This window comes from Bactrocera dorsalis, chromosome 1, assembly GCF_023373825.1.
Source record: "Bactrocera dorsalis isolate Fly_Bdor chromosome 1, ASM2337382v1, whole genome shotgun sequence".
NCBI classification, from domain to species: Eukaryota; Metazoa; Arthropoda; class Insecta; order Diptera; family Tephritidae; genus Bactrocera; species Bactrocera dorsalis.
In genome coordinates, this window is record NC_064303.1 from 89,161,803 (window position 1) to 89,176,040 (window position 14,238).

General features: G+C 36.5%; 2 protein-coding genes across 2 annotated transcripts in view; one reads left to right on the top strand and one right to left on the bottom strand.

The window, feature by feature from the left end:
- LOC105233535 (uncharacterized) overlaps nt 1–2,746 on the bottom strand; it is a 75,463-nt gene extending 72,717 nt beyond the window's left edge. The window contains exon 1 of the mRNA XM_049446360.1: nt 2,110–2,746. The gene's annotated coding sequence lies outside the window, so the exon portion shown is untranslated. The remainder of the gene's footprint in view (nt 1–2,109) is intronic.
- Nucleotides 2,747–2,908: 162 nt separating this feature from the next.
- Nucleotides 2,909–14,238, top strand: part of LOC105233638 (rap1 GTPase-activating protein 1) — a 314,608-nt gene continuing 303,278 nt past the window's right edge. Inside the window, exon 1 of the mRNA XM_049446353.1 lies at nt 2,909–3,456. Coding sequence (XP_049302310.1) covers nt 3,170–3,456 — 287 coding nt within the window. The 5' untranslated portion in view covers nt 2,909–3,169. The remainder of the gene's footprint in view (nt 3,457–14,238) is intronic.

Consider the following 14,238-nt stretch of genomic DNA (forward strand, 5'->3'; position numbering starts at 1 on the left):
TGACATTATTCTCATATTCCCATGTTATAGGGTGAAAAAGTGCGAATTCGGAGTACAACCTTGCTTACGTCTCATATAGCACAATTTTAAATTCCACTTGAGTCGTTCAGTTTCCAGTCCACAAACCAAGAAGTAATTAATATAACGGGCTACAATTTTACGCTAATAATTATTTTAATTCAAAAATTCTCCAAATCTAACAAAAACTCTTTCAGCCCCTTCATATGTACCGAATATTTGGGCCCCAGTACCTATATTTGACCTTTTACCGCAAACATCGGGCAATGTGTGAGATATACAAGGTATGACAATTAAGTAATGAGACTCTTTCCGATAAAACCGTATATTAGAAAATTATTCTACAACTCTGCCATCCCCTTCAAAGTAGTCCCCTTGGGCACAGGGTGACATGTCGGGTGAATAAGGTGGCTGTTGCAACACGGCGATCCCTTTAGAGGCCAAATACTGGGACACGCTGAAGGCGGTGAGGCACGGCGCGTTGTCGTGATGAAGGATCCAGTTACGAGCGATGTCTGGGCGCACCCCGTTGACTCGTTTCCGCAATCTTTCGAGTACTTGGCAATGGTAGACTTGATTCAGTTTTCCCCGGTGGAACGAATTCTTTGTGGACGATTTCACGGCTATCAAAAAAGGCAATAATCATCGTTTTCACCTTCGACTTGCTCATGCGAGCTTTTTTCGGGCGGGGGGCGCGCGGAGACAACCATTGGGAGCCTGGGCACAACTAAGAGCACTATCACCATACACTCTTACAATTTTAGCGTACGTTTCCGAAGCTGTTTCGCCCAATCTGGCGAACAATTTTATCGCGACGCGTTGCTCTTGATTTCGTTTTTCCATTTTCGTGACGAGCCTTACAAACACACGTCTACTCAACTTGACGCAGCAGGCGAACTAAACAAGCTAGAGCGATGGTACATATGTATGTATATCAATGGAGAGGGGAGGGATGCCGAAAAAAGAGAAAGGGAATATCAAGGTCACAGGTCTACCACAAGCGCGGCAATAAAATCAGTCTCATTACTTAATTTTCGAACCTCGTATAATTGAAAATGTAACCCTTTAATATCTGTGGTATAACTTGGACAAATATCGGGCTGCATATGTATCTAATTTTCTCTACATGAACAGAGTAGACGAGTTGTGTGTATAACAATAGCGGGTACATACTGGTATGTATTATACGAAATTATACACTTATGCTAACGGTTCTCCCAATGGTCGAAACACTTCTCAAGAAATTTGGCGAAGAGTATTGTCCAAGAAAATGTTAAAATCCAAATCAAGATACATATCTTCAATTACGATAATTTTTTCTAGGCGAATAATATTTACACACCATTGCAAAATTGTCGCATTTGGGACGAAGAGCAATCTGAAGAGAATCAAGAGCTGCCATTTCATCCAAAATCGTCGAAAATAATGCCGGTGAGAACGTAACCCTCAATGACAACCGTTATAACGCTGTGCCATTGCCCAGTTACCAGTTGAAATGTTCGAACGAAATGGAGGACCCTTTAGTATACTCATAGATACTCAGGAACTGTCTTCGAAATGTACCATGATTAACGACCTCGAACATCTTGAAGTTTTGTTTAATGTTGTAGTAATGCGATAATATGGAGAGCGATATCGATGGGGCTTACGTGATTGGATTGGGCTCTGAAATCCGATTAATGTAATTAGTTAATGCTCTGATTGATGTAATTAAAGTGTAAAATTTTCGACATTTATTGGTGGAATATTTAAAACAAATACGCACCACTGAGTTCTCAGAGTTTTAGAGTTCTTAGATGTCCTGCTGGTGGTGGTAAAAAACAAATGTTTGACAGTTTCCGATTCTTGAAGTTATTTAGTAAATAGTAAATAACCTTTAAATTCCTAAAATGTGTAAAAGTATACAGTCAATCTGTCTCGCTGGCATGTCAGCTATCCCTACTCGTTTCTGTATTCATTCACTCGCAAAGAAGTCGAGAGATTGGGTTGTTTGCAATTGTCAACCATAAATGACGCCTTAAAGTCTGGCAAAAGGCCAATAAAAAGTACGACTTACTGTTTGCGGAAAAATATGTAAATTTTTTTACTTACTTATGTGTATGTAAATATGTGTGTGAGAGCGAATGTGCGCTCAGCTGACGTTGTGGACAAATCTCTATAACTCGCAACGCTGGAACATGCCTTTGTTGGTAGTGGAAATAGAAAAAAATTGTGACCACTGTCCAATATTAATTACATGCTGACGCACAACAATTATATAAGTAAGCAAAAACAATGCTAGACTGCAGCTGTGTGTATGTATTGCTTTAATGCGTTATGTGCTGTGTAGTTCTCACCCACTTTTAGCAGGCGCTCTTTGCTGCTGAGTAGTTTTTTTTTGTGCTGAGGGTTTTTGAGCGTTTGTCCTGCTCTCCGCTCACTTTCGCATAAAAAATAGTAATTTTCAAGTTTTTTAATTAAATTACTCTGCATTACGCGGCATTAAGCTGCACAGTAGCACTTCGGCGTGACACTTTATAATTGTTTTTATGTCGCAATGTGTGATTTCTCGCCGCTTCTTGCAAAAAAACCGAACTTTTTTGTTTTGTCATATAAACTATAAAAGATTATAAGCACTTCCATACAAGTCCACAGAGTTTCGCGTCAGAATGCACTTGTGCGCTTAAAGTATTCACTTACACAGCTCGACGGCTCGTAAGCCGCTTTGCGAACCGACTTGAGCCGAACTATTATTGTAAATAATTCTATTCAGTTTCGCAATAACAACTTTTGAAGTGGCAATTAGACGCGTATATTTTTATGAATGCATTGACAGAGTGCACAGAAAAAAGAAATCTTGATTGAGAAAGAGTGTGTGCATATAAATAAGGCACAATAGAATTTAAGAAGTGAGGAAATGTAATTGTAATCGCTTACACATGCACATTCCATAACGGCGTGGACCGAGTAAACGGCCAGTGGCCAGCAGCCTGACAAGCCTCGTTTTTAGTGGCGGCGAGTAGCTCAGTTTCGATTTTAAACAGTTTGCGGTTGGCGGTTGCGAAAGATAACGCGTCATGTGGCATAATAAAAGTTTTGAACGCAATTTTTATTTCAATCACACAAGTTTAAAGCATTTTAAAATCATTTTCAATTCGTATAACGCTCGAAAATGAGCTCGTATAGAACATTGCGTAGCACAAGTTTCGACAGCAATGACAATTTGGATGCGCTCGAGTGTAGTGAACATGGCACATTTCATAAAATGCTAAAATATTGGCGCAATAGCTCCAAATCTGGTGTTAGTTTGAAAAAAAGTTGTAGTTTTTTGGAACATCGCACTTCGGAACCAACGCACGGCGCTTACGGTGTGCGTGGTAGGTTGAGTGGCGGACGTGATAGATGCAACATCAGCTATAAACGACTGGAGAGCTGTGACGAAGTGAAATTGAAGAAAATGTAAGTTTATATGCATGAAATATTTGAAATTATAGCTGAATAATACGGCCAAAAGACAATTTGATAATCAAAATAATTTTACACAAGGTACCCGGAAATTGCAATTAAAACGCTAAATATTTAGTTATTCATTAATATTTATTTTATCGCCTTCAAAGTAATTCTCGCCAGATATAATACACTTATGCCAACGATTTTTCCAGTCCTCGAAACATTTTTCGTGTAAAATCCATGGGTTGTTTTTCACAATTCCGTCCGTTTTGGATGGATGTTCTCACACAAAATCCTCGATGCGGCCAAATAGAACTTCTTATCGACCGTATGTCCCTCTAGAACAAATTCGGTATGCACCAAACCATAAAAATCGAAAAAAATAATGAGCATCGCATTTCCGGATCGTTTTTTTCTCTCCATTCCGATGATTGTTGACTTGTATGATTGTCAAACCCATATCCAATCGGCAGTTGTCATGCTCTCCATGAATGTGGAATCGAAATTGTCCAAAGAGGCCTGTTCACGGTTCTTTTTTTGAAAAAAAAATGCACCTTAATCGTGACGAGTGGGGCAAGAACGCTTTTGGAACGGACTCGCGATTTATGTCGGGCTCTTGCCATCTCTTTAACGCTTGTATGACTATTTTCAAGCACCATATCCTTCACTTTTTTATTATTTTCATCAGTTGAAGAGGTCGTACCGTCTTTTAAGGTTTTGTAGCACTCGGAGGCTTGTGTTTTTGATAAAACTGAATCACCATAGGCCTTTTCCAACACTCGCAATGATTCCGTGCACGAAATTTGGTTAGAAACACAAAATTTGAGACAAATCCTTTGTTCGATATTATAATCCAATGTAAAAGTATCACACTACTGAGGTTTACCGACTTAAAGAGTTGCTGTAAGCAAACTTGTTAACAGATCACTTTCGTATTTGGCATAGCAATTAAATACAGACCCAAAAGGAAGCGTCGGAGACCCTATAAAATGTACATACATATGTATGTATTTATGAATGATCCGCATGATGACTGAGTCGATTTAGTCATGCCCATCTATTTTTATATTCGCGAACTAGGCCCTCAGTTTTTGAAATATCGATCTGAGATTTTGCACACGTCCTTTTCGTCCCAAGATGGTGCTCATTAGTCGGAACCGCCGATATTGGCACACCATAGCATCATGCTGCCATACAAATTGAACGATCAAAATCAAGTTCTTGTATGGAAAACTCTTTATTTGTGGAGAATATTCTAGTAGAACCGAAGTTAAGGTCTTGCTGTTTTGACTTGCAGTTTTAATGTATCTAATTCTTCTTTTAAACATCTTTTCTTTGAAATTGAGTCTGCTGCATAGCATAATTCTAAGTGAAAGGCGGAATTGCATTACTATTTTGTAGTAATTGCTTATATAACTTCATATTATTAATACTGCTACAGTTAAACTGAGGCTGAATCACTAATCGTTCAAATTGTTCAATTCTTAACGAATTACAATTCTATGAGCTTAGACTGTTATTTTAAAGACTGCTGGGGAAATCCAATTCAAAGTGATAACGCCGCAAGTCAGCGAAAACGCATAATTGAAGAATAAAGCATAAAGCTTTTAATAATATTTTACAAAATTCTACATATTTTTATGAAATTAGAAACGATAATGGACACTCATATTTTTATACTCTTGCAACATGTTGTTACAGAGTATAATAGTTTTGTTCACTTGACGGTTGTACGTATGTATCACCCTAAACTAAGCGAAATATATGGGGTTATATGTATATACATATGTATATACCATTCTTATCAAATTAAAAGGTGAATTTTTAATTTATTCTTCGCGTGTTTTTCGAATCGGCGTCGTTTTGTGAGGCTCTAAAAGTGATTTCTTCGATTTTTACTATGACTGAATTTATTGAAGAAAGAAATGCGACCATCTCATATTCGTAATCATTTCGTCACATTTCCAATTAATATTGAGCCGTAACCACTGCATTCGCCTGATTTGCCTTCGTGTAACTTCTGGCTATTCAGCATATTTACATGATCACTCCGAGGACACCGTTTTTATTCAATTGAGGATATAAAAGCTGAATCGAAGAAAGCTCTGAGGATTTTTGCAAGGAGGATTTTTCCATGTGCTATGATGACTGGAAAATTGGTTGGCATAAGTGTATTGCAGCGGGAGGGGATTACTTTGAAGAAGATGAAATGGACAAAATGGTATGTGTGTTAATAGTTAATAGATAAAATCGGGTCGATAATACCCTAATACCTCATATACTACATACATACATATGTATAATGATGACTTGCAAGAGTAAAAAATTTTCGGTTGCACCCGAACTCAATACTCCCTTAGTTGTTCTAATAAATATTTTTTCTCTCTTTCAGGTATGTACAAGCAAACGCAAAAAAATAGTAAAAAAATCTTAGTGAATCATATATGTATAAAGGTAAATAAAAATTCTTTGAGGTTAGTTTAAGGTTAATATTATGGTCGATCAATTCGAGAAATCAATAATATTCTGATGCTATTGCTGTTTTCCGTGCGAAAATTTACCCATTTGGTTAAATCTTCATCTACATTGGAGACTGCTTAAAAAATGGAATACTTGTTTTTGAAAAGTGTTTGTGAGTATATATGTACATACATACATATTATATTTTTAAATGTCTTACCGATCATGGTACAATACTCCTTTTGTTTTATTGAACATACCTTAATCATTTGAGGTTACGTTCTTCCTCAGTACAATTATTTTTTAATTTTATCGCTGTCTTCGTTGAATAGTTTTATTACCTACGAAGCTTTCGTATGACCTGATGACTGGCACCAAAGATTTTTCCAAAAAATTATCATTACTTAACAAGTACATGCTTATGAAAAAATGCCTGATATGATTTATGATTAGATTATATGTCTTAGAGAGTAGCGAATCGAACAAACGGCTAACAAAAGTTCAATAGACTCACATAATTAAAAATGTGTAAGTAGATCACTACTTCTCTCCTCGTTATCAGTTTGACATCTGATGGCCAAAAAATGTCCAAATCCAACAAAAACTGTTGAAGCCCCTTGATAACGAATATTTGGACCCCAGTATCTATAGTTGACTTTTTCCAAAAATATTGGTCAATGTGACAGATTTAAAACTGAAATTCCGAAAGAATCCCTTAGTGATATTAGTATGTCTGTGTGCTACAAATTAGTAGAATGGGGTCAATATTTCCTGTAGTCCCCACATACCTGATATTAAGATTTTCGAACTTCCGGGTGACTTTATACTTATATGTTATCGGCCAATATATGGGTTATCTTGGTTCAATTATCTTAATAAAATTGAGAGTGCGTGTTTTGCTTATAACGGTGCATATTTTAGCTTAGAATGAATAAAATCGGGTGAAACAGGTAACAGGCCTTATGTACTTGAATTGGCTTTATTTGTTAGTTGCAAGCGTATGAAATGTTCGATTATACCCGAACTTATCTCTTCCTTATTTGTTAAAAGTTGTCTTTTTTTAAGTGCGTCTAAACCTACGTATAATAATCTTTTTAGTGCTGCCAATCTGTTTAAGCAGTTGATTTCAGGCGTTCTATTGGCTACTACATCGCTTGGCGAATCGAAGAGAGCTTTTCCAACTATTTTTTAATTAAGCGTATGTGATTTAGACCAGTTGCTTGTTCGATTTGCTACTCTCCAAGGTTTGGTGAATAGCATACTGTTTTTTTATATATGTATGTACATTAGAGTGAGTAAATTTTTTTCTTGACAAAGCGGTTATCAAAATCGTAAACTACGATGAATTCTAAGAAAATTTGCCCAAGAAACCATGGGTCTAAAATGAAAATCGAGCCTCCGGTTTTTAGCGAGAAAATTTCGTATATTGTATTTTGTAAAAAAAAAATCCAATTCCTATTCCACTGTCGATTGTTTGCTTGTTTTGTAGCTATCGAAGCTAATTTGCTCAAATTTGGTATGTGATGTTGTATTTAAGCAGAAAATTCGACAGTACAGAAATTTTTTATAGGGGGCCTGGCACTGCCCACTTATGAGTTCATATGCATATCTCTGGAACCACCCCACCGATTTCGTTCAAATTTGGTATACATATTACACAATGCCTACTTAAGAGATATCTGGAAAATGATCGAAATCGGGTAATAACCACGCCCACCTACCATATAACGGTAATTTTTGAAAACACTAAAGATCGGAAATTTTAATAACTGTTGAAGGGAAACATCTTGAGTTTGGTATTCGGTGTTGTATTGCAGCCAGAAATTCGACAATATGAAAATTTTGGCATGTCACCGCCCACTTTTGAGTGCATATGTAAATCTCTGGAACTTCTTCTTCTTCTTACAAAAAACCAACTATAAATTTTGACTGCACTGATTATGTTGAGATGATAAACTTAGATAACAATAGCATTTTGTCGGAGCCGCCCTTCACTGCAAACATACCCTATGACCATTTGCTCGAATACATAGAATTTGACAATCCTCCACTTCCGGATCCACAAATTCCTCCACATATTCAAGGAACCGAGCGCTTTGTGCAACTGCTGACTAGCGTTTCACGTCGAACTATAGAAAAAAATCGCGATGGTGTTATGGCAGTCACGGTTGCAAGTCGAAACGCAACATCTAGGATGGACAGCAAACAAGACCTTAAAACTAATTAATTCTGAACTTTAGAAGTATATTATATTTTGTTTGGCCCTTAACAGTTAAGTTTTTGCTTTATATATAGATATAAAATGATATTGTTAACTGCAATACGATTTCGCGGAAGATGAAAGCTATTAAAGTTTGAATTTTATTTATTATTATTTTAATTTTTATGGGTGGATAGGTAACATATACACACACCGACCACAGCGGCCAACGACCATACCACGCTGAATACATCGGTTCTCGTCCGATCACCGAAGCTTTTTAAAACCCGATCTAAATACTATTATTTTATAAATATCTAATTTATTTTTAAGGGTCACAACGTTTTATTTCTTAAAATTACAAAACCCATGAGCTTTTACATTTCTTGTGTATTGATGATTTAATGGCCAATTTCATAAAAAACTTTTTTAACATTAATCTAAACATCAAAATTAGACCGTTATCTATACAGCTTCTAAAGCTGTTGGAATTTCATTTCGAACAAATCCAGACATAACCTCTACTGTTAGTTTTCTTAAAAGATTCAATAACATTTTTGAATGTTTTAAATTTGTGTAGAGCACTTTCTCAAAATTGCAAGTATATGAGATCTTAAGATCAACTTGATATGCATCACAAAAAGAACGCTGCTGAGAAGGTGTAGCAGCACCTGTACGGTCACAGCTTGATGTTTTCGGCTCCAGTAGTTGTTAGTGTTTTCCATTTCATTTATTGAAAAAAAAAACAAAATGAAAAGTTTCTCGTTAAAAACCGGAGGCTCCGCTTTGATTTTAGAGCCATGGTTTCTTGGGCAAATTTTCTTAGAATTCATCGTAGTTTACGATTTTGATAACCGCTTGGTGCATTTTTTTTGCTCCATACAAATTGACCCACTATAATGTACATAGTATACGGTGGTTCATGACTAACTTATTTGCACTGGAAGCATAAAGGCATATTATTTATATACATGAACATATGTAGGTATAACGGTTCTATTATAAATAAAATTTTATTCTGCTGCGACAAATACAAGTGTATCTTCGTGTGTGCACATACAAATATTTGCAGTTAATCTGTCCTCGTTTTAGTCATGAGAGGCGGTGGAATGACTTGTAAAGCGGTAGCGACAGTGCATTTCACTTTATGACTAGTAGGAATGTTTAACTGCAACAAATGTGATTTTTTATATAACTGTAAATATTTAATTAAATCGGCGGCGTAAAAATAATTTTACGGAAGATAAAGGTCCACTTATCTGAAAACATCTGACGAAAGCCGACATGTTACAGGGGTTTACTTATGTACAAATTCACATACATACATACATACATACTATGTATATATGTACGTACATATGTAAGTATGTATTATGTCTATTTACCCACGTGTGTTTAAACGCTATTTAAACATTAGTTAAGTTAACAGTTACAAAGCTATGCACAGCTTCCTTCTTATTTGTTAAGTAAAATAATTATTTCATTGTTTATTTGAGTATTTTGTAAAAATATTGTAACAATTTATTCGATAATCGGAGACATTTTTTGTTTATATTGAGAAAGAATTTTCGTTTATTTTCTATAGTTTTTACGGCTCAGAAAATAAGCTTCTTACATTTTCTTTAGTAAACATAAATTTTTTATTTGTTTTATACTACATTAAAGCTTTTTTTGAGAAGCTCGTTATTAATCCTATCGACTGTACTTTATACTATTATATGTACACGTTGAAACGACGTTAAAATTGTGAGAATCTGTCTTGAAACTCTATACAAATAACACTCTTTGTTTTGTCATTTAAAAAATAGGCTAAGTTAGGTTATATGGCTATCACGCCATACATACATATGTATATCTTTAGTAATGCCAGATGGAGTTCAGTTTAATTTAAGGTGATGAATTCGTCACACAAGATGTCAACTCTTTGCGAACTTTAAGAGCGATTTGATGTCTACGCTTGATACTTTCTCCACCCATTTGAATTCCGAAAATCCTGAATACTTGAGTCGAGTTCTAGATAGTGCTGGACAGAGGCATAAGGGGTGTTCCAGCGTCTCTTTCATGTTAACTTCTCTGCATGTACATATGTGATGCCAGTAGGTTGTGACCTGTCAAGAGGCCAACAGCCGTCAGGCAGTCCTTTTGAGACCGTGGGAGTAAGGACCAAGCGAGTTTTCCTAAGGTTCTAAGGCATTTCAACTCGGCTTATCTCTCCTGTACTTGTTCGGTATCCGGACGGACGAATGAACCTTTGGCAATCTCATCAGCTGCTTCGTTTTCCGGAACTTCTTCGTGGCCTTGAACCCAGGAATTATGTCTGCAGCTGTATAATAAAAAATATCAAAATGGTCACTTTTGTAAAACAATAATATTTTTATAACTAATAAATTGCAAGCAAATAAAAATCCCTTATTTTAATGATGTAATCTTGATTACGTTTTCTGGACGTTTCCGATTTAGTTTGTAGTTCAAATGCAAAAAGTCCAGAAGTATTGCAGTGGGAATTTCGAATATGAGCTGAGTCGTCATCGACCTTCCATATTTCCCTTTAAAATTTCGACTGCCATTTATAAACTTTAAGGTTTACAGGTGAAAACTCTTATTGAAGACAACAATTGGCAACAGCATCTGAAAAGCCACTTGTGGAATATTCTTCGAAAATTGCTTTTTGAAATGATTCTGACTATTTTCTGTTAACTTTACACCCAGTACAGTATGTAAAGCTGAGAATTTTCCAAATATGCATTGTCGAAGTTGTTAAGATGATGGTGAAATGAAAGCACATCAGCACTTCCAGCCATTTTTAATATGATCATGACATATACTTTTTTTATTATATTCTGTAATGTTCACGATTTCATCATGGAAAGATATACGCAAGAACAATGCTTACAAGTCATAAAGTTTTGTTATCAAACTAATGGTTCTTAAATTGTAACTTTCCGTATGCTTTCGTATTTATGTATTATGTATGTTTTTCTTGAGGTTGCAGTAGCCAGTGCCGAATCCGAGAAGTAGTCTGAGATTGTCCCTTGGGAGGTTGATTACAAATTTAAATCTGCTAAGGTTGTAAACCTCCTACTAGCAACTTAGCATGTCGCATGCCTTGAAGTTGTTGCCAATATATCTCCCTGGCTATAAGGAAAGAAGAAGATCCTTTATGGTATGAGGAGTCAGTTCATTCCCGTATATAAATATCTTTGTGACTGGGTACCCAGACAAGGTGTCCTTGGTTATGTTCCGATAGACTGTTCAGCCATTCGCTACAATCCTGCATCAGCATCGATTTGATCTCGTGTGCAGAGATCGCTAAGTATGGTTATCTACGCACCGAGTTATGGCAAAGACCTCGGCTTGAAATATGATCGGAAAACTTCCCATAGGTATGGAGAGGTTGGGTGCGCGATCCTGTGACCCCTGCATCAATTCCCCCTGACGTTTTTGAACAGTCGGTATACCACACATGGCTTTGACAGCGGTTCCCATTGTTAGTTACCAGAATAAGACAAACAACCGCTCGAAAATATTGCTGCCGTTTAGAGAAGTGTTGCTGAAGACCACAATAACTCAAGAACTGGAACTGTCTCAAATCTCAACCTGGCGGATTTTGAGAAAGAAACGTCGTGAATTTCCTGATTTGGTCTTGAACCTTGACATAGATAAAGATTTTTTTTAAGAAATTCATCTGCTCCGCTGAGGTTTACTTTCATTTTAGTGGTGCGGTAAATAAACAAAACTTACGATTCTGGTGCGAAGAAAATCCACAAATTATGCTTGAAAGTTCTCAAATTATTCGTGGTTACGCTCTCACCGGGATCATTGTAATATTATATAAACAGTGACTTTTTGAGGATGTAACGGCTTCTCAACAATGACTTATTAATACAAATGCGAAAATGTTGATTATTTACATACCCATTTAAACAAAACTAAGTTTAAATGGGCTAAAAATTATTCTCTTGTGAACATCGAGCTTGGTGGTCATCCCGTTTTGGAACCATTCACCGAACCCGCGACGCGCTTGATGGTCATTGGGCATCTCACTATGAAATGGCAAAGCAAGGAAGAGGCGTCAAAAAGACAAACTCCAAAAAAAATACGTCTAATAAACACCCTTATATAAAATAACCACATGACGTTTCTTCTTCTCGTGATTCTTACAACAATCCTTCTTATATGACGTATTGGCAATCGTTGGGATAACCATTTTTGGCAGAACATTTTATTTGCACTTATTTATTGCCAATTTGCCTCAATTTAAAAATCCATTTAAATATTTATTTAAAATGCAAATAATAAATAAATATATACATAGTACGTATGTATGTATGTATGTACATAAAAGCATCGACTATTGCCAGCACAATAGAGACCATTATCGAATTGTAGCCTAAAAGTTTGTCAACTTTCACAAATATCTTTCAATACTCCTCCAGGCGTTTGCCAAACTTTCAGTTGTCTTTAGACAAGACACACACCTCCCTGCTCTCAATACTCTACATACATACATACACAAACGACAGCAAACTAAAATTTTCGATGCCTCCGAGAATTGCGACTTATTCGTTCAAAAGTCAAATCTTACGAGAAATGCTAGCTGTATGTGCATACACACACACACATAAATAAGTATGTGCATGTGTTGCACGCTTTAATAATTGCCGTTCATGCCGTTTCTGATAGCACAACATAGAATTTGTTATCAACACCACGCTTTGCATCATCAACTCTGCCGACCCACACTGCGCACCACCAGCCCATATTATCAGCAATAAACGCAGTCAACTGTATGTGGGAGAGCACAAATGCACCACAGCGAGAGCGGTGATAAAGCGGAAAGAGTGTGGGAGACGCAAAAACAAAGCCATACAAATGGGAAGCAAGTGAGGTTGATTGCTTTTGTGGGCGATGGAAGACTGCCCACAATTGGATACCGAAGCAAATGTATGGTGAAGGTTGTAGAAAAAAGCAGACATTCCAGTATCCACAATCCACACATAAACATTGGAGCACGCTGAGCTTGCACATGTCCAAAAGAAAACGAAGAAGAAGGAAACACAACAGTACTGCAAAGACAAAGCAAACGCAAACGGGAAAGAAAAGTCATTGGCTCAACGGGGCCATTCACGTTTTGGAAGTGATAAGAAAAGAGAGCGCGAGAGCGCCAAACACAAACAAAGCGTCGTCGCAGAGAACCGGCATTTGTTTACATTTTTTGTCGATGTCGAAGCAAATGTTTTGATGTAATTGATAAGGCGCTGCTGGGTTGAAACAAAAACCGGCTCAGGATGTGTGAGACAAATACATGTGCATACATACATATATACATAGATATAGACATAGTACATACAAATATATATGTTTTAAATGTGCGTGCAAATAATTTCTGATGCGATTTTGTAAACACGACCACAAAAATTCTGTGCATGCCGGGTAGCTCTGCATGTGTGTCTGTTGTTATATGCATATTTGTAAATATGTACATATGTATATACTATATTTACCATTTATGTACATACATATGTATGTATGTATATATCTACTTATGTCCTGTGTTCTGAACTCAATTTGCAGCCACAGATTTTTTCCATCGGTCACTAAACGAATACATATATACATATGTATGTACATATATAAAATATACATTCATATATCAATATGTATGCCTGTACATACATACATACATATCGCTCATTTGCTGCAAGACCGGCATAAATCAAAAAACGTGATTTCTGAGTTAATGCTGCAGAATTGTTCGTTATATCATACTTCATGTTGAGTGAAACATTCATATGAATACCTCTTATATGCTCCGCTTGAGAAGAGGTGTAAAGTTGTAGTAAGTTGAAAGCTTTAAACGCGTTTTCTGGCGAATCGATTTTTTTGACTTATGCCGGTCTTGCAGCAAATGAGCGATATGTAGTCTGCTTATTTATTTGCTTTCTTTGCCTTGTAGAATGAGGAAACGCAACCATATGAAAGCAGATTTTTCCTGCATTCCAATCATCCTCGGCGTGCTGAATTTTTGTTGGGCTTCGCTTTATTATGACAATCATTCGCTATCGCTTTTGCTTGTGTACACTTATTGTTTAGGCAGTAATAAGCGTCTTCCGCAGTGTTGCCATTGTACT